Below are 20,895 nucleotides of genomic sequence, written 5' to 3'. Positions count from 1 at the left end.
TTGCTGCCATGACAACGGGCGCTGGCAGGGAAGCCTGGATAGGCGGTGGGCAGGGCCTGCACGCCTCCCGTCTCCCGAGGGCCCGCCCTCTGGAAACTTCTTTAGTGCATTTTGTGAATTGGACACACGAGTACTTTGCATTGGAGGAACAAATGAAGGAGGCCGAGGACAAGTGATTTCCTGCATATAGAGTCTAGGGTAGCCCTTTCCCTGGCCAGAGAGGGAAAATATATCCCTGATCCGTATATTTCTGGAGACCCCAAGAGGTGAAGGGATGCAGTAAACGCTCCCAGAGTTCCTCTGGAGTGCAGATCACTTTTGCTGTCAAGCCACCTTTCCCTTCCTCTCAACCCTTACCCCTGCCATATAAGGAGAGGCAGCTGCTAGGGGCGTCCCTAGGATCTAAAGATAGAGGCCCTTGTGCCTCTATCCAAAACCCACAGGGCAGCTGGAGTCACTATGGAACGGTGAGTTTCAGGCCGCCATCGTACAGATCCCTTGCCCCTCTCCCTGCAGATTCCCTGCCCCGTGTCTTGTAGAAGCTGCTGGTTCTGCCCGGATCCACCGGAGCGCTGGACTCCTGGTCTCTGTGGCTGTGGGTGAGAGCGGTGGTGTGCCCTGATTGTACCTCCCAACTCCTTCCTTCCCTTGTCTTTCCCCGTTCATTCTCACCACTCACTCCACCCACTCCCCTCCATCTGGTTCAGTGGCACCACATTCGACTCTGTTGTCTCCTCCTCCGCCTCTCCTTATTGCCTTCAGACTTTTCCAAGCCCCATCTCTGCTCTCCTCAGGCAGCCCGCCCGGACCCTGTGGTATGACAGACCCAAATATGTTTTCATGGAGTTTTGTGTTGAGGACAGCACCGACGTGAATGTGCTCATTGAGGATCACCGCATTGTGTTCAGGTAGTGGCCTTCTCTGGAAGGGCCTAGTGTCCCGACTGTCCCCTCCCTCTTCCTACGCCTCAGCGTTACCGTCTCTTTAGCTGCAGGAATGGTGATGGAATGGAGCTGTACAATGAGATTGAATTCTATGCCAAGGTGAACTCCAAGGTGAGGGCAGGGTGACGATAGTCAGGCCTGGACAGACAGGCCGGCCAAGCAAGGAAACTGGGGGTTTATCCTAAAACCGCCTCTAAGAACGAGGCTGTCTGTCTGACAGGACTCCCAGGATAAGCGCTCTGGTCGCTCTATCACTTGCTTTGTGAGGAAATGGAAGGAGAAGGTGGCCTGGCCACGGCTCACCAAGGAGGATATCAAGGTGAGTGTGTGGGGCGTGGTCTGCTCCTTCTGTGCCCCTTATCTGTGAGCTCCCTCTGGGTACCGAGGCACCAGACTCACATCTGGATTCGGGTTTGCCTTCCTTCAAGTCAGTATGCAGTGAGTCACCTGGGTCCTGTATATTTCATCTCCCAAATATTCTAAGATTTATATCCTTCCAGTCTAGACTACATCCATCAGAGTTCATTGGGGGAAGTTTTTTTTTCTTTTTTTCCTCTTTGTGTTTTTGAGACAGGCTCTATCTGTGTACCTAAGGCTGGCCCTGAACTTGCCATCCTTCTGTCTCAGCATCCTGAATGTTGACATTACGGGCATGGACTTTTTTGCCTGACTTTGTTGGGAGTCCGCTGCATATTTTCTGTCCCATCTTTAATCCACCCTTTCCTTTGTTCCCAGGGTGGTCTGTTAAACTTGCATTGACTTTGTCAGTCTCTCACTTGAGACTGTCCACACTCCAGCAACCTCTCTTCCGAAAGCTGAAAGTTGGCCACCTGCTGGCCAAATCTGGCTTTTACATTTATTTTAACATAGAAGAATCCTGTCTCAAGAAACAAAAACAACAACAATAAAATATTTCGAGGGGCTGGATAAGTGGCTTAGCGTTTAAGAGCACTGACTGCTCTAGGAGAACCTGAGTTCAATTTGCAGCTCTACATGGTGGCTCACAACCATCTGTAAATCCAGTTGCAGGGGACTCAATACTTCTGGGCACATGGTACACACACATACATGCAGAGAAAACATTCATACACAAAACAAATAAGTCTTAAAAATATTTTTGATTGGCTACTGACATTCACAATTTTTTTGTTTGTTTTTTTGAGACAGGGTTTCTCTGTAGCTTTGGAGCCCATCCTGGAACTAGCTCTATAGACGAGGCTGCTCTAGAACTCACAGAGATCCGCTTGCCTCTGCCTCACAAGTGTTGGGATTAAAGGCGTGCGCCACCACTGCCCAACTAACATTCACAATTTTCTTTTCTGAGACAGGATTTCTCTGTGTAACAGCCTTAGCTGTCCTAGAACTCACTCTGTAGACCAGACTGGTCTCAAGCTCACAGAGATCCACCTGCCTCTGCCTCCTGAGTGCTGGGATTAAAAGCATGCACCACCACCGCCTGGCTTTTTTTCTTTCTTTTCTTTTCTTTTCTTTTCTTTTCTTTTTTTTTTTTTTAGTTTTTCGAGACAGAGTTTCTCTTTGTAACTTTGGATCCTGTCCTAGAAACATGCACAGTTTTTGACTGTTTGCTGACATTAAGAAATGTAGATTATGGGGGCTGGCAAGATGGCTCAGCAGACAGCTGTGCTTGCTCCCGAGCCTGCTGACCTGAGGATCTGAGCTTGAGGCCCAGGTACCACATATGGTGGAAGGAGAGAACCAACTCTCAAAAGTGTTACATCCAGGGGGCTGGAGAGATGGCTCAGAGGTTAAGAGCATTGCCTGCTCTTCCAAAGGTCCTGAGTTCAATTCCCAGCAACCACGTGGTGGCTCACAACCAGACAGAATATTGTATACATAATAAATAAATAAATACTTTTAAAAATGTGTTACATCCATTTGTGTATAGTGACATGCCCCTCCCTGTAAATAAATACATAAATGTGATTTTAACACTTTTTATTTATTTATTTATTTATTTATTTATTTATTATGTATACAATATTCTGTCTGTGTGTATGCCTGCAGGCCAGGAGAGGGCACCAGACCTCATTACAGATGGTTGTGAGCCACCATGTGGTTGCTGGGAATTGAACTCAGGACCTTTGGAAGAGGAGGCAATGCTCTTAACCTCTGAGCCATCTCTCCAGCCCTGATTTTAACACTTTTATTGTAAGTCATGGGACTGGAGAGATGGTTTAGTTTTTAAGCTACTCCTCCAGAGGACCCAGGTTCAATTTCTAGCTCATGGTATCTCAGAATAGAATTGTTTGTAACTCTAATTCCAGAAGATTTAACACCCTTTTTGGCCTCCATGGGCACCAGGCAGGAGCTTGGTGCACAGACATCGGGTCAGACAAAAAATGGCCAGGTTGGTGGTACAAACCTTTAATCCCTACATGAGGATGAGGCTGAGGCTGGTGGATCTCTGTGAGTTTGAGGCCACACTGGTTTACAAAGCAGTTCTAGGCCTTGAACACGAACAAACATAAACAAAACAAAACAACAAAACACCCCAACCCCCGATGCAGACTATTAGTTAAAGATGTGTTACATTTGTTCATGCTGTGGATCATTTGTTTAATGATGCAAAGATGTGTTGCATTCTTTATGTTGCATTTGTTTAACCCTGAGAAGCTGTGATACTTTGCCTGCCTAAAACACCTGATTGGTCTAATAAAGAACTGTATGGCTAGTAGCTAGGGAGGAGAAAGAATAGGTAGGGCTGGCAGGCAAAAAGAATAAATAGGAGAAGAATGTGAAACGGAGGATGCCAAGGGCCAGCCACCCAGCAAGACATGAAATAAGAAGGAAAGAAAAATATACAGAAATAGAGAAAGGAAAAAGCTCAGAGGCAAAAGGTAGACAGGATAATTTAAGAAAATCTGGCTAGAAATAAGCCAAGATAAGGCTGGGCATTCAAAAGTAAGAATAAGTCTCTGCTTATTTATTTGGGAGGGAGCTGGGTGGTGGGCCTCCAAAGAGCAAAGAGTTCCCCCCCTCAAAAAATAAAAAATATTTAAAATGTCTATGTATGAATATTCAGTTTTCTCTTGAGACAGGGACTCATGTAGCTTAGGCCGAACTTTATTTTGCTATATAGCTAAGGATGATCTTGAACCCCTGGTTCTCTAGATTTCACCTAAAAAATACTGGCATGATTAGTTACAGCATTACACCTGGCTTTAAATGTGGGTACTTTGGACTGTGGTCCTCACTATTTATAACCACATTTTTCTTTGAGAAGTCAGCTCACAAACAATGACATGGAGACTGATTATTAATTATAAAAGCTAAAACAATAAAAACTGAAGAGATATCTCAGAGGTTAAGAGCACTGGCTGCTCTTCCAGAGGGCCTGAGTTCAATTCCCATGGTGGCTCACAACCATCTGTAATGAAGTTTGGTGCCCTCTTCTGGCCTGCAGGCATACATGCAGACAGAAAACTGTATACATAATAAATAAATAAATCTAAAAAAAAAAAAAAAAAACCAAAACCAAAACTGGAGAGATGACTTAGCAGTTAAGAGCACTGGCTGCTCTTCCAGAGGTCCTGAGTACAATTCCCAGCAACCACATAATGGTTCAAAACTATCTGTAATGAAATCTGGTGCCCTCTTCTGGCCTGCAGGCAGACAGACAGAACGCTGCATACTTAATTAACAAACAAACAGACAAATAAATCTTTTTTAAAAATTAATTATGAAAACTAGACCTTAGCTTAGGTTTGTCCCACTAGCTCTTATAACTTAAATTAACCCATTTACTTTAAATTATGTTCTGTCACATGGTTCATTACCTCATCTCTAGGCAATGCCCAAGCTGCTTCTTCCAAGGCTGACCAGTGACTCTGCCTTCTTTTTCCCAGAGTCCTCTCTGCTCAGAAGTCCTGCCTATACCTCCCGCCTAGCTTTTGGCCATTGAGTTTTTTTTTTTAATATTTATTTATTTATTATGTATACAATATTCTGTCTGTATGCCTGAAGGCCAGAAGAGGGCGCCAGACCTCTTTACAGATGGTTGTGAGCCACCATGTGGTTGCTGGGAATTGAACTCAGAACCTTTGGAAGAGCAGGCAATGCTCTTAACCACTGAGCCATCTCTCCAGCCCCCATTGAGTTTTTTATTACACCAATCACAGCAATACATTTTCCCACAGTGTACAAATACCCTGCAACAAAGGGCTGCCTCTGACTCTAGAGCATGCAGCTTATCTGTCTTGCTTGGTTGAGTTCTTGGATGTTGAGTTGCCTGCCAATCAGCCCTTGGAGCATAGAACTCTGTGCTTTTTCAGACCTTGCTGTTCTTGGCTCTGTTTGGCACTAAGTAGATTCATGTTCGCTTGCTTCTGTCCTTCCTGCCTGTGACACCTATGCTTCCTCTTGCAGCCCGTGTGGCTCTCTGTGGACTTTGATAACTGGAGAGACTGGGAAGGAGATGACGAGGTGGAACTGGCTCAGGTGGAGCATTACGCAGAGGTAGGAGGCACCGCTCCCTGCTGCCCCTCTCAATCCTTCTGTGTCTGTCTACAGGCAGCCAGCTGGGGAAATCATCAGGGCCGGGCGGGGCTACTGAAACTCCCTAAGCCCGCCAGTCCCTGGTGCTGATATGCTGTATATTTTATTTTTTGTTTATTTAGCAGAAATAAGAGCAATAAGTATTAGTGAAATTTAAAAGAGAAAAATTAGAGATTTATTACTTCATTTGTTTATTTTTGAGAAAGGGTCTTAACTATGTAGCTCTGGGTGGTTTCGAACTTGCTATATATAGACCAGTGTGAATCTCACAGATATGCCACCATCGCCCGGCTTCTCTCTCTCTTTTTTTTTTTTTTTTTTGAGACTGGGTTTCTGTGTGTAACTATGGCTGTCCTATAATTTTTGTAGACCAGGCTGGTCTTGAACTCACAGAGATCTGCCTGCCTCTGCCTTAGGAGTACTGGTATTAAAAGTGTTCAATTCCACTATCCAGCAGAGTCAACTTATGTAACTGAAGCTGATCTTGAACTTTCAATCCTCCTGCCTCAGCCTATGAGTACTGGGATTATAGGCCTGTGATACCGCACCCACTTTAAATCAGTATTTTTAGTTATTTTCATCTTGGTTTGTTTGGTGTTTTGATTTTTAATTTATCATGTGTATGTATGTATGCTCTAGTGAGTTTATGTGTCCCATGTGAATGTAGCTGCCAGAGAAGACTAGAGAGCAGTAAATGCTTGATTTGGGTGCTGGGAACTGAACCTGGTTTCGAGCAGTAAATGCTCTTTAACCACTGAGCCATCTCTCCAGGCCCTGGCTCTTTTGATACAGGGTCTCAGGTAGCCCAGATTGGCCTTGAAAACTTCCTAGGTAGTGAACTGAGGCTGGCCTTGAATTCCTGATCTTCCTGCCTCCACTTGTTAAATTCTAGTATTTAACTTACTAGGCTATCCAAAATACTCAGCCTGAAATTAACTGTTGTCAGCTACCATGTACGTGCTAGAAACCAAACTCAGGTCCTCTTCAGGAGGGAAGTGCTCTTAACTGTTGAACCATTTCTCCAGTCTCCACTTATTTGTTATGTCTACAGTGTTGGCACCAGACCTCATTACAGATGGTTGTGAGCCACCATGTGGTTGCTGGGAATTGAACTTAGGACCAGTGGAAGAACAGTCGGTGATCTTAACCTCTGAGCCATTTCTTCAGTTGCCCCCCCCCACCATTAATTTTTAAGAAAGGGAATCATCTCAAAAGAAAGAAAGAAAGAGGGCTGGAGAGATGGCTCAGAGGTTAAGAGCATTGCCTGCTCTTCCAAAGGTCCTGAGTTCAATTCCCGGCAACCACATGGTGGCTCACAACCATCTGTAATGGGGTCTGGTGCCCTCTTCTGGCCTGCAGGCGTACACACAGACAAAATATTGTATACATAATAAATAAATAAATAAATAAATAAATAAATAAATAGAAAGAGAGAGAGAGAGAGAGAGAGAAAGAAAGAGGCATAGAAGAATATCAATAGACTTTGCTCCGATTAATGGCTGGGTCTGGGGGCATTCTCCTGTCTCTACTAATATTCAGACTTCTTTTCTCTCATCTCTCACGACTGTGTCTCTCTTCCCATAGCTTTTGAACAAGGTCAGCACCAAGAGACCTCCCCCTGCCATGGATGATCTAGACGTAAGTAATGCCTTTCCTAGATTCTTTGGTTTCCTTTTAGCCTTTACAAATGACACATTAGGGTTGGATACAGCTTAATGGAAGAGTGCTTTCCCACCATGCAGGAGGCCCACCCTCCAAAAAGGAATGGAAGAAGTAACACAAACATGTAAGAAGAATGTGTATTCCAGCCGCCTTTAATCCCAGCACTCGGGAGGCAGAGGCAGGCGGATCTCTGTGAGTTTGAGGCCAACCTGGTCTACAAGAGCTAGTTCCAGGACAGGCTCCAAAGCTACAAAGAAACCATATCTCAAAAAACAAAAAACAAAACAAAAAGAATGTGTATTCCATTCTTTAGCACACAGCAGTTCTCTGCATGTTAACCAAGTCTGCATTTCACACATGAGGTTGAATTTCAGCCTCCCCCTTCCTCCTCCCCATCTTAGGACAGACTTGGCTCTAATGAGTGTCTTTGCCGCTTTAAAGAACAATAATAACTCCCCTTGAAATTCCTGGTGGTTCAGCTCTGTTGTAAGAACGGCGGGTCGCTTCCCGCCACCCAGCTAGCTTTACCCAAAATAATTACATGGAAACTGTATTTTTTAAAACATTGTTTAGCCCATTAGTTTTAACCTTTTATTGGCTAGCTCTTATATATTGATCTAACCCATTTTTAATATTCTGTGTAGCACCATGAGCTGGCTTACCAGGAAAGATCTTAACCTGTGGTCTGTCTGGAGTGGGAGAATCATGGCGACTGACTAACTCAGCTTTTTTTTTTCCTAGCATTCTGTTCTGTTTACTCCACCCACCTAAAGGTTGTCCTATCAAATGGGCCAAGGCAGTTTCTTTATTAATTAACCAATGAAAGCAACAGATAGATACAAGACCCACCTCCATTATTTTTCCTTTTTTTGTTTAAAAAAAAAAGAAGGCTTTAACTTTAACATATCAAAATGACATATAAAAAACAGTTATCAAGCAAGAATTACAGTTACAATATTTATATTTACCTTATCTTTTATCATAACAATGGAAAACTATAACTATAACCATTTTTTTAACTCCATCAAGACTCCAGAAGGATATAATATTACCTAAGTAAACAAGAAATCTAAAACTCTAGAAATGACAGAGACATCTTGCTGCCTGGACAGTCACCCAAAGTTCCTCTGTACCGTTGGGGCGTCCATCTTCGGCCTACAGGCCCATAGTTTCCAGCAGACGTTTTCAAATACACGGCTCATTATCCAAAGTTAGACTCTTTGGTCTTAGCTTCCTAAGACTTGTGACTTAGGATTTTAGGGGAACAGGGGTGGGGTGGGGTGGGGCTTGAGGGTGTGAACAGCATCATTGAAGGTTACCATAGCAATGACCGATGCTTTGTTTTCTCTTTTCAGGATGATTCTGATAGTGCGGATGCAGCAACTAATTAGGTTTCTGTGACAGCAGAGCTGGGGAGGAGGCTGTAGCTACCTTCTGTCATGTGGAAAGGCTATGGTGCGCCTTCATCAACTGTTTTGTTATGCATCAGGATCCACTGAGACCTCTAAACTTTTCCAGAAGCTTTTCTTCCTTCCTTCCTTCCTTCCTTTTTTTTTTTTTTTTTTTTTTTTTTTTTTTGTTTTGTTTTGTTTTTGGAGACAGGGTTTCTCTGTGTAGCTTTGGAACCTGTCCTGGAACTCGCTCTGCAGACCAGGCTGCTGGCCTTGAACTCACAAAGATCTGCCTCCTCAGAAGCTCTTTTTTTTTTTTTTTTTTTTTTTTTGTTGTTGTTGTTGTTTTTCAAGACAGGGTTTCTCTGTAGCTTTGAAGCCTATCCTGGAACTAGCTCTTGTAGACCAGGCTGGTCTCAGCAGAGTCCAGAGAGATCCACCTGCCTCTGCCTTCTGAGTGCTGGGATTAAAGGCATGTGCCACCACCACCTGGCAGAAACTTTCTTAAGGGTCCCTCTTTATGCCACAGGTCTTCCTCCTGGTTGCTCCAGTGTGGTCCTGTATTGGCTAGGAGGGAGGGTGAGGCGCTGGCTGTTGGGGTTTCTGACTTCCATTGATTTGACTTAGAATCTGTGCTTGGGATGCTGGGGTTATTTGGACACACATTTCTATGTGGTAAAGCAAAGGCCAAAAAAGAAAGAGATTACTGTAAATTCTAGGAGTGTTGCTGTCTCTTTCCTTCTGGCACTTTCCCCCCACTCTGGGAAGCCTTGTCAGAGATTCTGGCCCCTTTTGCAGCATGTATCCAAGTCAGGGGATTTCATCTCACCCAGATAGACAACCCAGTCAGCCCTTGACCCTTAGCTTCCTGTACAGCTCTGTGATAGTGTGTAGTGTATGTTTCAGAGAACAAGAGTTTGGTTCTTAGCACCCATACCAGGGTTGTGAGGTGGTTCACAACCACCTGTAACTTAGTACACATACACATAAATAAAATATTTTTAAAAATCCAAATTATCATAAATCACAGGTTTCTGAGGTTTGTGGGTTAAATTTTTTTCCCTATAGTTAAAAACAGTTACATGCTGAAATATTATGGATGTTTGTTTTAAATAAAATATTAATATACACGCCTTGTCTATTTCTGTTCAGCCCCTCTTATTTCCACCTTTCATGCGGCAGGGCCTCCGCAGTTCAAATTACACGGCCCCAAGACTGTCTGAAGAACGTCTCAGATCAAGTTGTAAATTTTGTTTTATGGTCTTTCAGTCTTAAAACGTTGACAAAACAAGACAGAACACCTGTAGTTAGCAGTTTCAGTAAATTGGATCAAACCACACCCCCTTCCTTTACGCCATCACGTTTGCGCAGAAACGCTTAAGAAAGTTTGTCCCGGGTCGCTCTCCGTCCCCCGCCCGGCTCTTCGGCGCGCGCGCTGGTCTCCAGGGCCTAGGAGTCCGCGATGGCGTTCCTGTGTCAGCGCGACAGCTACGCGCGGGAGGTGCGGCCTGGTGGGCGAGGGTCCTGAGACTGAGGGTGCCACCGGGAGGGAGGGGGAAGACCGGCTGCAATCTCGGCGTCCGCGGGCTCACCCTCGCCTCCCTCTCTGTTCCCAGTTCACCACCACCGTGGTCTCCTGTAGCCCCGCTGAACTGCAGACGGACGCGAGCGGCGGCAAGAAAGAAGTGCTGAGCGGTTTCCAGGTGGTTCTGGAAGACACGCTGCTTTTCCCCGAGGGCGGGGGCCAGGTATACCAGGAGCTGCCTCAGCCCGACCCGCTCCCGGGGACCCCCACATTCCTGTTCGCTCCCGCAGAAAATGCACTCGCCCTTCCTTAGCCTCAGTAAATCAAACTGTTAGTTCATTCAGCAATGTAGTTAAGCTTATGTAGTCACGACACACGCAGTGTGTCATCTTCCAGGCGCTGAAGATAACGGGTGAACAAGTCAGTGCCTCTACATACATGGAGTGCTTATTGCAGACGACCCTGTAGGCCAGGTGTAAGTCATAATAATGTCACCAGAAATAAAGCTGGGTCAAGGGAAAGAGAGTGGTGGGGTGCTCTCCTCAGTGGAGAACACTCTAGACTTCTCGGTACAAGCAAGAGAAAGATTTCAGGCAGACAGAATACTGTGCAAAGGCCCTGGGGTTGGGAATGAAGGCGAAGGGTTTCACAGGGACTGCGAAAGAGGCTGCCTGGAGTTCAGAAGAGGGGGGTGGCCTTCAGAGCCGACTTCTCAGTGCTCTGATGGAGAGCCTGGCTGCGGTGTCTAAGAAGAGAGGTTTCACTAGCCTGCTGACAGCATAAGCAGGGTAGTGAAGCCTGACAGACGAGATAAATCTAACTGTAGATAAAAGAATGCCGTGGTGCACGCGGAGAAGGAGCTAGAGACAGCTTTGGGAAGCTGAGTGGGGCTGGTTCAGAGGGCCCTGGGGGTGTACAAGGTTTATAGACTCCATTCGGGAAACCATTGAGCCATGGAGGATCTGAAGCAGAGACGTGGCTCAAGAGGATTCAGTGGACTTGTGGGAGGAGCCCCAGTATTTTTTTTTTTTTTAAATAAAGGAAAACATTTAGTTGAGGTGGCTTATATTTTCAGGGGTTTGGTCCATTATCATGGTGGGACATAGCAGCTGCAGGCAGACGTGGTGCTGGAGAAGTAGCTACGTGTCCTTCATCTTATCTCACAGGCGACAGAGAGTGGTCACCCAGTTTTATTTTGTTTTGTTTATTTTTTATTTTATTTTTTTTTAAAGATTTATTTATTTAGTTTACAGTGTTTTGTCTGCACGTATGCCTGCAGGCCAAAAGAGGGCACCAGATTTCATTACAGATGGTTGTAAGCCACCATGTGGCTGCTGGGAATTTAACTCAGGACCTCTGGAAGAGCAGTCAGTGCTCTTAACCTCTGAGCCATCTCTCCAGCCCCTGTTTTGTTTTTTGTTTTTGTTTTTTTTTAATCAGTTCCTTATTTTCCCACATGGAGATGTTCTGAACTGCTAAAGAAAAACCCTTGACCCTCAAATATCTATAGAATGTCTCCTTATTTTTTTTTTTTATTTCTTTCTTTTTATCACTTTTCCTTGCCCAACACTATCCAAACAAAATAAAACTACAGGACTGAAATTAACAACCCATTAAAATTAGCAATAAGTTATGAAAATTATAAAGCTTTTTTTAAAAAAAGTAGTTAAGGGTAGTTAAATTATTTAAAGAATACAAAGTCCAAACAGCTGGGGGTAAGGTCTCCAGAAAAGGCCCAGAGGGAAACCTCGGAGTTTGAAAAACAAAGGGAACACATGACATCAAAGTGCAGGCTAGAACGTTCATCTCTTCTTATTTTTAAAACTTCACTTATGCAGTCAGGCACATTGCAAAAGTCACTTCAGATTGTGTTTTCTGTATTCTACTTCACAATTAGAAAAAAGTTATTTTGTTCCCATATCACTAACAATTTTTGTTGTTATAAGATTAAATGATCCAAAAATGAAAAGTTCAAACTGAAGCTGTTGGACCAAATTAAAAAAAAAAAACACCTACACTTAATTCATTTTATTTTTATTTATTTGTGTGTGTGTGTGTGTGTGTGTGTGTGTGTATGAGAGAAAGAGAAAGGGGGGGAGGGAGAGGACTTGTGGGAGTAAGTTTTCTCCTACCTAGGTCCCAGGGATTGAACTCAGGTTTTTAGGCTTGGTAGCAAATGTCTTTAACCTCTGAGCCATCTTATCTGCCCTGAAACTTTCATATTACATACACATCACATCCTTCAGGCTTCCCAGGTCCCCCAAAACTAATAGTCAGGTCTCTTTAGATTTCATTTCTGTGCTGTGATGTATGTGTCTTATTTGGTGGATATCATTTTTTGTGGTGTGATCTATGTGTCTTATTAACATCGTGTTATTTGGTGGCGCAGTCTTGTGAACAGCTGGCACTTGATAGTTTCCTAAATGACGAATATCGTTGGATCTAATTATGACGTCAGTGCTGAGGACTGAATGGTTAAAGGCAGGAGCACTCGGGTCACTTTAGAACTATTAATAATAGTCTCTAGATAATCTAAGGTGACAACAATGAGGACTAAAGATTTTTGGATTTTACTAGCATCTTTAACACTGTACTTTTTTCTGTTTTAATTCTGCTGTTCTGCCCTAAAGAACATGTGTAGGTGTTCAGAAAGAGGACAGGAAATCCTGTCATAGAATAAAGTGGGTCCACCTCACTTGACATTGTCTCCTCGTCCCCTAGAGCACTCAGTGCCCGCCTCTCTGAGCGCTTCCCCTGAGAGTGTCTTTGCATCTTGGTAGGGTGAGACCTGCCCTAGTGTTGATGACTTTCTCCCCCCAGCCTGATGACCGTGGTACCATCAATGACATCTCTGTGCTGAGAGTGACCCGCCGTGGGGCCCAGGCTGATCATTTCACACAGACAGCTCTGTCCCCTGGGAGCCAGGTCCAGGTCCGGGTGGACTGGGAGCGGAGATTTGATCACATGCAGCAGCATTCAGGTAAGGGCCACAGGCCGGGGATGCACAGGGAGGAACCGCAGTGTCATGGTGACGGAGGTGGGGTTTCCGTTCTCCTACCTAGCATCAGCTTTGGTTCAGGCAGCAAATGGTAAGTGTGAAAACACCATGAACATTAAAGTCCTGGAAGAGCTATTCACTTTTTCTCCTCCATTTAAAAAATATGTTTTATTTATCAGGGAGGGGATATGAACATGTCACATTATGCCTGTAGTGGTCAGAGGACAACCGTATGGGTCCTGGGGTTGATCTCAGGTTGTCTGGCAACACCTTACTCATTGAGCCATCTTGCCAGCCCTTTCTTGTTTTGGGGGGGGGGGGGACAGTTTTCCTGTGTGGCCTTGGTTAGCCTGAAATTCAATATGTAGATCAGGCTGACTGCCTGCCACCTGAATACTGGGTTACAGGCATGAGCCACCATGGCCACTCATTCCTGCTGGTTGGAATGTTCTCACTTGATGTCTCTATCTGGATGTCTTGTAGGTTCTCAGATTCATAATGTCTCAAAATGAAATGGGAAGGCTGTTCTCTTCTCCTTGGGCTTACACGAATATAGTGTTGGGCATCAGCATTTCCGCGGTCATTCAAATCGATGCCACTTTTGGAGACACTGAGCCAAGTCTGGTGTCTTGATTATCCTCAGGGATCTTTCTCCTTCCGTCCACACAGTTGTCCTTGTCCCAGCCCTCGTCTTCCTCCCTGTGGACCTCTGGCTGATTTCCTCACCTCCAGTCTTGCTCCTTGCCCCTCTGTTTCCGTACATCAGTCCAAACAGCCTTCCTTTCCTCACATTAAGGCTTAAATACAGGGCCTCATGCCATAGAGCAATCTTTTATTTTCTTGCTGTACTGGAGGTTGAACCTGGGGCCCTGCATGTGTTAGCCACACCCTCTGTCACAGTGCTATGTCCTGAGCCTCAGAACAATCCTTTAAAGAAGAAAATCAGATCATCTCAGTCCCTTGTGGTTCTGTGTGGAAAGCCATTCTCCTCACCGAGGCCTGCAGCCCTGGCAGGACTGCTCTTGTGCGTGCTCGGCTTCACAGTGCCTCTCGGCCTCACTGGGCTCTCCACAGCTTGCTGCCCGCACCCCATCGCACTCATCCATTTGAACATGTTACTGCACAGATCAGGCCTCTTTCCTCCTCAGGCTTTGACTGTTTGTTCCTTATGTGTCCTAGTTAATTCTTCTTTTTTCCCCAAGACTTATTTATTTATTATGTACACAGTGTTCTGCCTGCACGTATGCCTGCAGGCCAGAAGAGGGCACCAGATCACATTACAGATGGCTGTGAACCACCATGTGGTTGCTGGGAATTGAACTCAGGACCTCTGGAAGAACTGACAGTGCTTTAACCGTTGAGCTGTCTCTCCAGCCCCCTTTTCCTTTTCTTGTCTTTTCCCGTCTCATCAGTCAGGAGTGCAGCTGCATCTCTGACATCGAGGCCTGCATTCTGCATGTGGCAGGTGCTCAGTAAACATCTGTCAAGTGAATCAGTGACACCCCAGCACTTCAGCTCAGATCCCACCTCTGAGGAGCTACTCTGCTTTGGCAAATTACTATGAAATAGCCCTGTAAAGCTGATGGGAGAATTCTCATGATGATCTCCCCCCTCTTCAGGGCTAGGAATTGACTTAGGGTCATTCATTTGCTTAGGCAAGTACTCTGCCACTGAGCTAGACCCCCAGCCCCTGTGATTTTCAGTCATGTATCTAAAATGCCTGGCAGTCCTTTAGTGGGAATTCCTGATGTCATGGGGCTGTGTGGCTGGGCTTCTCAACTCGCTCCTGTCTCTTGCTCCTGCTCAGGGCAGCATCTCATCACAGCAGTAGCTGACCATCTCTTTGGGCTGAAGACGACGTCATGGTGAGTCCAAGGCATGCTTAGGATGGGGATAGGTCCCTGGCTCCCACCTCTGCTCCCAGCGATGGGTCAGGATAGGTTGCCCATCTTTTCTTCTTGAAGACCGAGGGGTCATGGGCAAACCTTGTGTTTCTCAGGAGAAACTTGAGATGAGAGCAGGGGCATCTGCCTGCTTGGGAAAGAACACAGAGTTTAGAGCCCAGAGCTAAGTGTGGTCCTGCTCCTTATGGTGCTGCATTTGCAAAATGGGAATGGCGCTCCCTACCTATGGGATTTTTTTGTGTGTGGATTCAATACAATTATTTATGGATTTTTTTTTTACTTTTTAAGATAGAGTCTTTCTATATCGCCCAGGCTGGCTTTGTAGTTTGAGGTTGGCCTGGAGTTAACAGCAGAGAGTTTCCTGAGTACAAGATGATAGGTACCCCTAATGTTCTAGGAGTGTGAACTTGCTGGGTTTTGGTAGGCGACCTTATATTCCCGTCTTCTCCCTCTGTGTCCTAAGCCCTAGGATTACAGGCTCAGCGTGAACATTCCTCACCTACTTTCAGCTTGCTGTGTCCCTGCTGCTTTTCCTGGCAGGGAATTAGGGAGACTCCGGAGTGTGATTGAGTTGGACAGCCCTTCTGTGACTGCAGAGCAGGTAGCTGCCATTGAGCAAAGTGTCAACCAGAAAATCAGAGATCGGCTTCCTGTGAGTGTGCGAGAGCTGAGCCTGGATGACCCTGAGGTGGAGCAGGTGAGACGGGAGGCAGGCACCAGTGTCCACAGAGTGGCTCTTCAAGGGCTCCTCATCAAATTTCAGACAGCCCTGTTCCCTCCCCCTGTTCTAGGTGAGGGGCCGGGGTCTCCCAGATGACCATGCTGGGCCTATTCGCGTTGTTACCATCGAGGGTGTCGATTCCAACATGTGCTGTGGGACCCACGTGAGCAATCTCAGTGACCTGCAGGTAAGTGTGGAGGGGCTGTGGAGTGTGAGCCGGGTTGTTGGGGAGCAGGCTGGCAGTGGCAGGTGAGTCTGATCCACTGTGGTGGAGTCCTAAGAGCCACTGTGGTGTGTGTCTGTGTGTTACCCCCTTTGTGCAGGTCATTAAGATTCTGGGCACTGAGAAAGGGAAAAAGAACAAAAGCAACCTGATATTTCTGGCTGGGCACCGGGTACTGAAGTGGATGGAGCGAAGTCATGGGAGAGAGAAAGCGCTGACCACACTGTTGAAGTAGGCCCCGTCCCCAGCCCCTGCTCCCCAGGCCTGTACACCCCCCTCCACACACACCCAGAGCTTAGCATTTGCACCTGCCGGGTAGATGGGATAATCTACCTCTCTGAAGGGTGAGGTGCTTTGGACAGCAGCTCAGAACCACACACAATAGTTTATTCCTTGCTATCCTGTCTCTCAGTTGCTTAAGGGACCCTTTGAATGTTCCCATCTTGAGGAAGGCGCCCCAGCAAGGAGAGGTTGTTGGTTGGCGCCGCCCCCCCAACTCTGGAAGCACTGGACAGTTGGCCAGTCTCCATTAACTGTTGTCTTTTAGGTGTGGAGCCGAGGATCACGTGGAAGCAGTGAAGAAGCTCCAGAATGCCACCAAGCTTCTGCAGAAGGTGACTATGGGGAGTGGAGAGGGCCTGGGCTCTGCCAGGGAGACTCGGGACTCAGCCTCTAGCCTGGGCCAATGTGTGGATTATCAGGGGTGTTCGAGGGCCGCACAGGAGGAGAGGGAATGGTGCCTCTGTTGTCTCTCACACCTTTCTGAGTTCTCACATCCATTTCAGAACAACCTGTGTCTCCTCAGAGACCTGGCTGTGCACACTGCCCACAGCCTCAGGAGCAGCCCAGACTGGGGAAGTGTGGTTACACTACACAGGTGAGAGAGGAGGGGCTGGAGACAGGCAGAGGGATGAGAGGGGCAGTGCACAGTGGGACGTGGGTTGCTAAGCAGCGCACTAGGCTGAATAGACTGCAGGAGCTGTTACTGGACTTGCTGGATCTGACTTTGTCGGCTTCGTTAGCTCCTTTCCTGGCTTCCCTCACATCTAACAGATCAGCCAGCATCTTGGAGGTCCTTTGTGTGTAAACTGCTGAGGCTGAGGGCATCTTCTCTATGCTGAGGGGTCTGGAACTTTGTGTGCTCAGATGGGAAGCAATGAGATCTGTCCGTTGTTGACCTGGCTCCTCTTGAGGTGGTGACACAGAGCTACCTCATCCTGGGTCTCATATCTGTGTCCTTTGTTGTAGGAAAGAGGGTGATTCTGAGTTCATGAATATCATCGCCAATGAGATTGGGTCAGAGGTAAGAGGAATGAGAGAGTCCTCCTCTACTCTGCAGAGGCTCTGGGAGGTAGAACTGAGGGAGTCAGCTTAACCTGAGTCCCTTCAGATTAACACATGAAGAGCTGAAAAAATTTCACCCAGATTGTTTTTCCTAACACTAGCCACCACCCCAGCTCTGTTGTTAGGGAAGCTCGGAAGATTTAGATTTGTGTGCTGAGAGACCCTCGGAGGCCTCTGCCTCAGGCCTCAGGCCCCAGGCCTCACTTGCCTTTCTTCATCCCTATGGTCTAGCACAGGTAATTGCCAGGTTTCTTTTACCCTTTTAAGCCCATTATGGAATGTCTCCCTGGGGCTAAAGTAATTCTGCTTTCTACATAGCACTGATTCTCAGAGAGCCATGTTCTAGCCTGAGAGACATGTGTCTGTCAGCATTTATAATTTGAAGTGATAAATGCTGGAGGCAGAACCCATTACCTAAAGGGAAAGAGGCCTGCTTAGAGGTATTCAGGTAGCCAAGGAGCATAGTGGCTGGCAGATAGGGTGTCTGGTAGAGCAGAGATGGGAAGGGTGGTTGTGAGACCAGGACAGTCAGCAGCCTGCTGCCTCTTTGTGTTTAACCTCCTGACTGTTCTCATAAAGCTTTCTGGGCCAGAGTGAAGGAAGGCTATGCCATTGGCATCACTGATGTCTCTGGTTTAGAGGGAGCTGCCTGTTCTGGACTCAGGAGAGTATGGGCCCTAGAGAGTTGACCCCGTGTGTTCTCACCTCCTTGTCTTACCTCCTAGGAGACCCTCCTGTTTTTAACTGTGGGGGATGAGAAAGGTGCTGGACTCTTCTTATTGGCAGGGCCAGCGGAGGCCGTGGAGACCCTGGGGCCCAGGTAATGTGGTACGGGCTCCTGAGCAGTAGGTGGGGAAGTTGTGTCCTTCTGACATATTGATGCGGCCATGTGCTAGGAAGCAGGACATCACATCCATGGTGGCCTTGGTTCACATAGGACGTGAGGCCGGCCGAGCAGGTGTGGGCTGACGCCAGCACTCCTCGTTTGATGGATTAGGGACCGTACATCCTGCATTTGAGGTCTCGTAGTTAAAGTGGCAGAATGAGAATCAACCACAGGGATTTTTTTTTTGTGCTTATATTTTATTGATTTATAATTCCACCACAGGGATTTTTTGTTTGTTTTAAAGAAAATTTGATCCCTAGAAGTAGGTGTTAATGTGATGCTTCCTGGAGAATTAGAAAACAACTGTCTCCTCACCCCAGACTGGGATCCAGCAACAGACCAAAGTCTTACATGGTGAAACAAGGAGTTTTTTTGGGGTTACTTACAGGAATAAGGGTGAGGGGTTACTTACAGGAGCAGAGATGGCTCAAAGACAGGTGCATCACCAAAGCCCACCCTAGCATGGGTGACAGCCCACAAAACTGCCCACTTCTGTCTCCTGAGTGTGTCCCACCATACCTGGCTTATTTTCTTATTTAATTACCTCCAGAGGTATATGACTCCTGTTTTTTTTTGAGCATTAAAGTTTCAGTCATTATTGGTGATAAGTAATATGTGTTCCTTGGAAATACTGAAGGAAAACAGTTATTTATAATGGAAATTCCTAACAGGCACCATATGTGTCTGCCCTTCCCCTCCTTCCCTCCTTCCCTCCCTCCCTCCCTCCCTCCCTCCCTCCCTCCCTCTCTCCCTCTCTCTCCTTCCTCCTACTTTGTTTTTCTTCTTGCTTTTTTTTTTTTGGATAGTCTCCGAAGCTGGCCTCAAACTTGCATCAGTCTCCTGCATCAGCCTTCTCTGATTCCTAGAAATTGCCCTGTCTCCTTCCTCTAGGCCCTGAGGACTGCCCTTGATTTTTGACTTTTCACCAACCATCTCCTTAACTTTCTCTGTTCTCTAGGGTGGCTGAAGTCTTAGAAGGCAAAGGAGCAGGGAAGAAGGGCCGCTTCCAGGGCAAGGCCACCAAGATGAGCCGTCGGGCAGAGGTGCAGGCACTTCTGCAGGACTATGTCAGCTCACAGAGGGCTGAGGAGTGAGGGGCCAGGATGCCCGTCCCCGTGACCACAGCAGTCTTTTGGACAGTAAAAGAGTGTCACCCAAAATGATTGTGTACTGTTGTTTATGCATGGTGCATTCGAGTGTGCTAATGCATTAACACCTTTGTGAACAGTTTCTAAAAACTGGCTCCTCTTAGGTATAATCCCATGAGTGGAGATTAAATTAATGATCTAGGCCCTGCTGAAAGCTTCTTGCTCATATAGTTGCTTATGGCAACAAGGCTTGATACTACAAGACTTGACTCAGGTTGGAGAGATGGCTCAGAGGTTAAAAGCACTGGCTGTTCTTCCAGAGGTTCTAAGTTCAATGCCCAGCAACCACTTGGTGGCTCACAACCATCTGTAATGAGATCTGATGCCCTCTTCTGGCTTGCAGGCAGAATACTGTACACATAATAAATTAGTCTATAAAAAAGAAAGAAAGAAAGAAAGAAAGAAAGGAAGAAAGAAAGAAAAAAAATTTGACCCAGGTCTCGCCTCATTCAGATCTCCTTGCTTTATTTTGTCTTTGTTTTTTTGGTTTTTTGAGACAGGGTTTCTCTGTGGCTTTGGAGCCTGTCCTGGAACTAGCTCTGTATAGACCAGGCTGGTCTCGAACTCACAGAGATCCGCCTGCCTCTGCCTCCCAAGTGCTGGGATTAAAGGCGTGCGCCACCATCGCCCAGCTTTTGTCTTTGTTTTTTGAGGTAGTCTTTCAACATCACCCAGGCTGGCCTTCTCACAATCCTAAATGCTGAGATTATGGACACAGACTTCGAGGTTTCAGGCCTGGGTTTTGTGTGTGTGTGCACGCTCACAAACAGGAATTGACCTCAAGGCACTGTTTACTTTTAATTAATTATTGCAAGAGCATCTCTACTGACCTGGAACTCAACAAGTAGGCTATGCGGTCACTGAGTTCCAAGGAGTTTGCCTCCCTAGACTGGGATTACAAACACATACCACTATGCCTACCTAACTTTTTTTTATTATTTTTATTTATTTCTTCTTTTGGAGACAGAGTTTCTGCATAGTCTTGACTGTCCTGGAACTCACTGTATAGACCAGGCTGGCATCAAAGTCACAGAGGTGCCTACAGTTTTTTTCAAAGCAGAGTTTCTCTGTAGCTTTGGAGCCTGTCTGAAACTAGCTCTTTTGGACCAGGCTGGCCTTGAACTCACAGAGATCCCACCTGTCTCTGTCTCCTGAGTGCTGGGATTAAAGGCATGTGCCTCCACCATCCAGCCCAATCTAACTTTTTAAGTACAGGTCCTAAGGATCAAGTCCTCCTTTGTCAACTGAGCTACTTCCCCAACCCTTCGGACTTTGTGTTTGTGTGAGTGCAGCTGTATGTGGGTTCTCTGTGTATACACATCTGGAAACTTCCAGGAGTCTCTTGTTTCTGTCATTTTACTGTTAACCCCATAGCTCCCGGGCGATTCCCCTTTCTGTCCCCATCTCACCTGGGATTGTTGAGATCCCAGATACATGCTGCTATTGTGTCCTGCCTCTATTTTTTCAAGACAAGGTTTTCCTGTGTAACAGCCCTGGCTGTCCTGGAACTCGCTCTGTTGAACAGGCTGGCCTATAATTGACAGTTATCTGCCTGCTTCTGCCTCCCAAATTCTGGGATTAAAGGCACATGCCATCACCACTCAACCCTCTTTGCAATTTTGAAAACATGTATA

At 46.3% G+C, this 20,895-nt stretch overlaps 2 protein-coding genes across 2 annotated transcripts; both read left to right on the top strand.

Moving 5' to 3' along the window:
• Ptges3l (prostaglandin E synthase 3 like) lies at positions 1 to 8,664 on the top strand. Its single transcript, XM_041643888.1, has 7 exons — positions 1 to 467; positions 795 to 908; positions 989 to 1,055; positions 1,165 to 1,263; positions 5,331 to 5,420; positions 7,044 to 7,097; positions 8,477 to 8,664. Exons 1-7 carry the CDS (start codon positions 460 to 462, stop codon positions 8,510 to 8,512), a joined length of 468 nt encoding a protein of 155 aa, XP_041499822.1. The 5' UTR covers positions 1 to 459; the 3' UTR covers positions 8,513 to 8,664.
• A 1,238-nt stretch (positions 8,665 to 9,902) lies between these two features.
• LOC121442374 (alanyl-tRNA editing protein Aarsd1) lies at positions 9,903 to 19,292 on the top strand. The gene is made up of 12 exons (XM_041643887.1): positions 9,903 to 10,013; positions 10,129 to 10,260; positions 12,858 to 13,017; positions 14,843 to 14,900; positions 15,480 to 15,636; positions 15,731 to 15,847; positions 15,984 to 16,114; positions 16,431 to 16,497; positions 16,669 to 16,760; positions 17,132 to 17,186; positions 17,953 to 18,047; positions 19,072 to 19,292. The coding sequence occupies exons 1-12, from the start codon at positions 9,975 to 9,977 to the stop codon at positions 19,205 to 19,207; spliced, it is 1,239 nt and encodes a 412-aa protein (XP_041499821.1). The 5' UTR covers positions 9,903 to 9,974; the 3' UTR covers positions 19,208 to 19,292.
• The last annotated feature ends 1,603 nt before the right edge of the window (positions 19,293 to 20,895 follow it).

This window comes from Microtus oregoni, unplaced genomic scaffold, assembly GCF_018167655.1.
Source record: "Microtus oregoni isolate MIOR12 unplaced genomic scaffold, Mior012 000091F_ref0000469, whole genome shotgun sequence".
Classification (NCBI taxonomy): Eukaryota; Metazoa; Chordata; class Mammalia; order Rodentia; family Cricetidae; genus Microtus; species Microtus oregoni.
This window is presented reverse-complemented; position numbering and strand designations above follow the sequence as displayed.

Coding starts and splice junctions, on each gene's coding strand:
- Ptges3l (XM_041643888.1), top strand. Junction 909..988: donor GATCACCGCATTGTGTTCAG/GTAGTGGCCTTC, acceptor CCGTCTCTTTAG/CTGCAGGAATGGTGATGGAA. Junction 5,421..7,043: donor AGGTGGAGCATTACGCAGAG/GTAGGAGGCACC, acceptor CTCTTCCCATAG/CTTTTGAACAAGGTCAGCAC.
- LOC121442374 (XM_041643887.1), top strand. CDS start 9,975: ATGGCGTTCCTGTGTCAGCGCGACAGCTACGCGCGGGAG. Junction 10,261..12,857: donor TCCCCGAGGGCGGGGGCCAG/GTATACCAGGAG, acceptor TTCTCCCCCCAG/CCTGATGACCGTGGTACCAT. Junction 16,498..16,668: donor CCACCAAGCTTCTGCAGAAG/GTGACTATGGGG, acceptor CATCCATTTCAG/AACAACCTGTGTCTCCTCAG.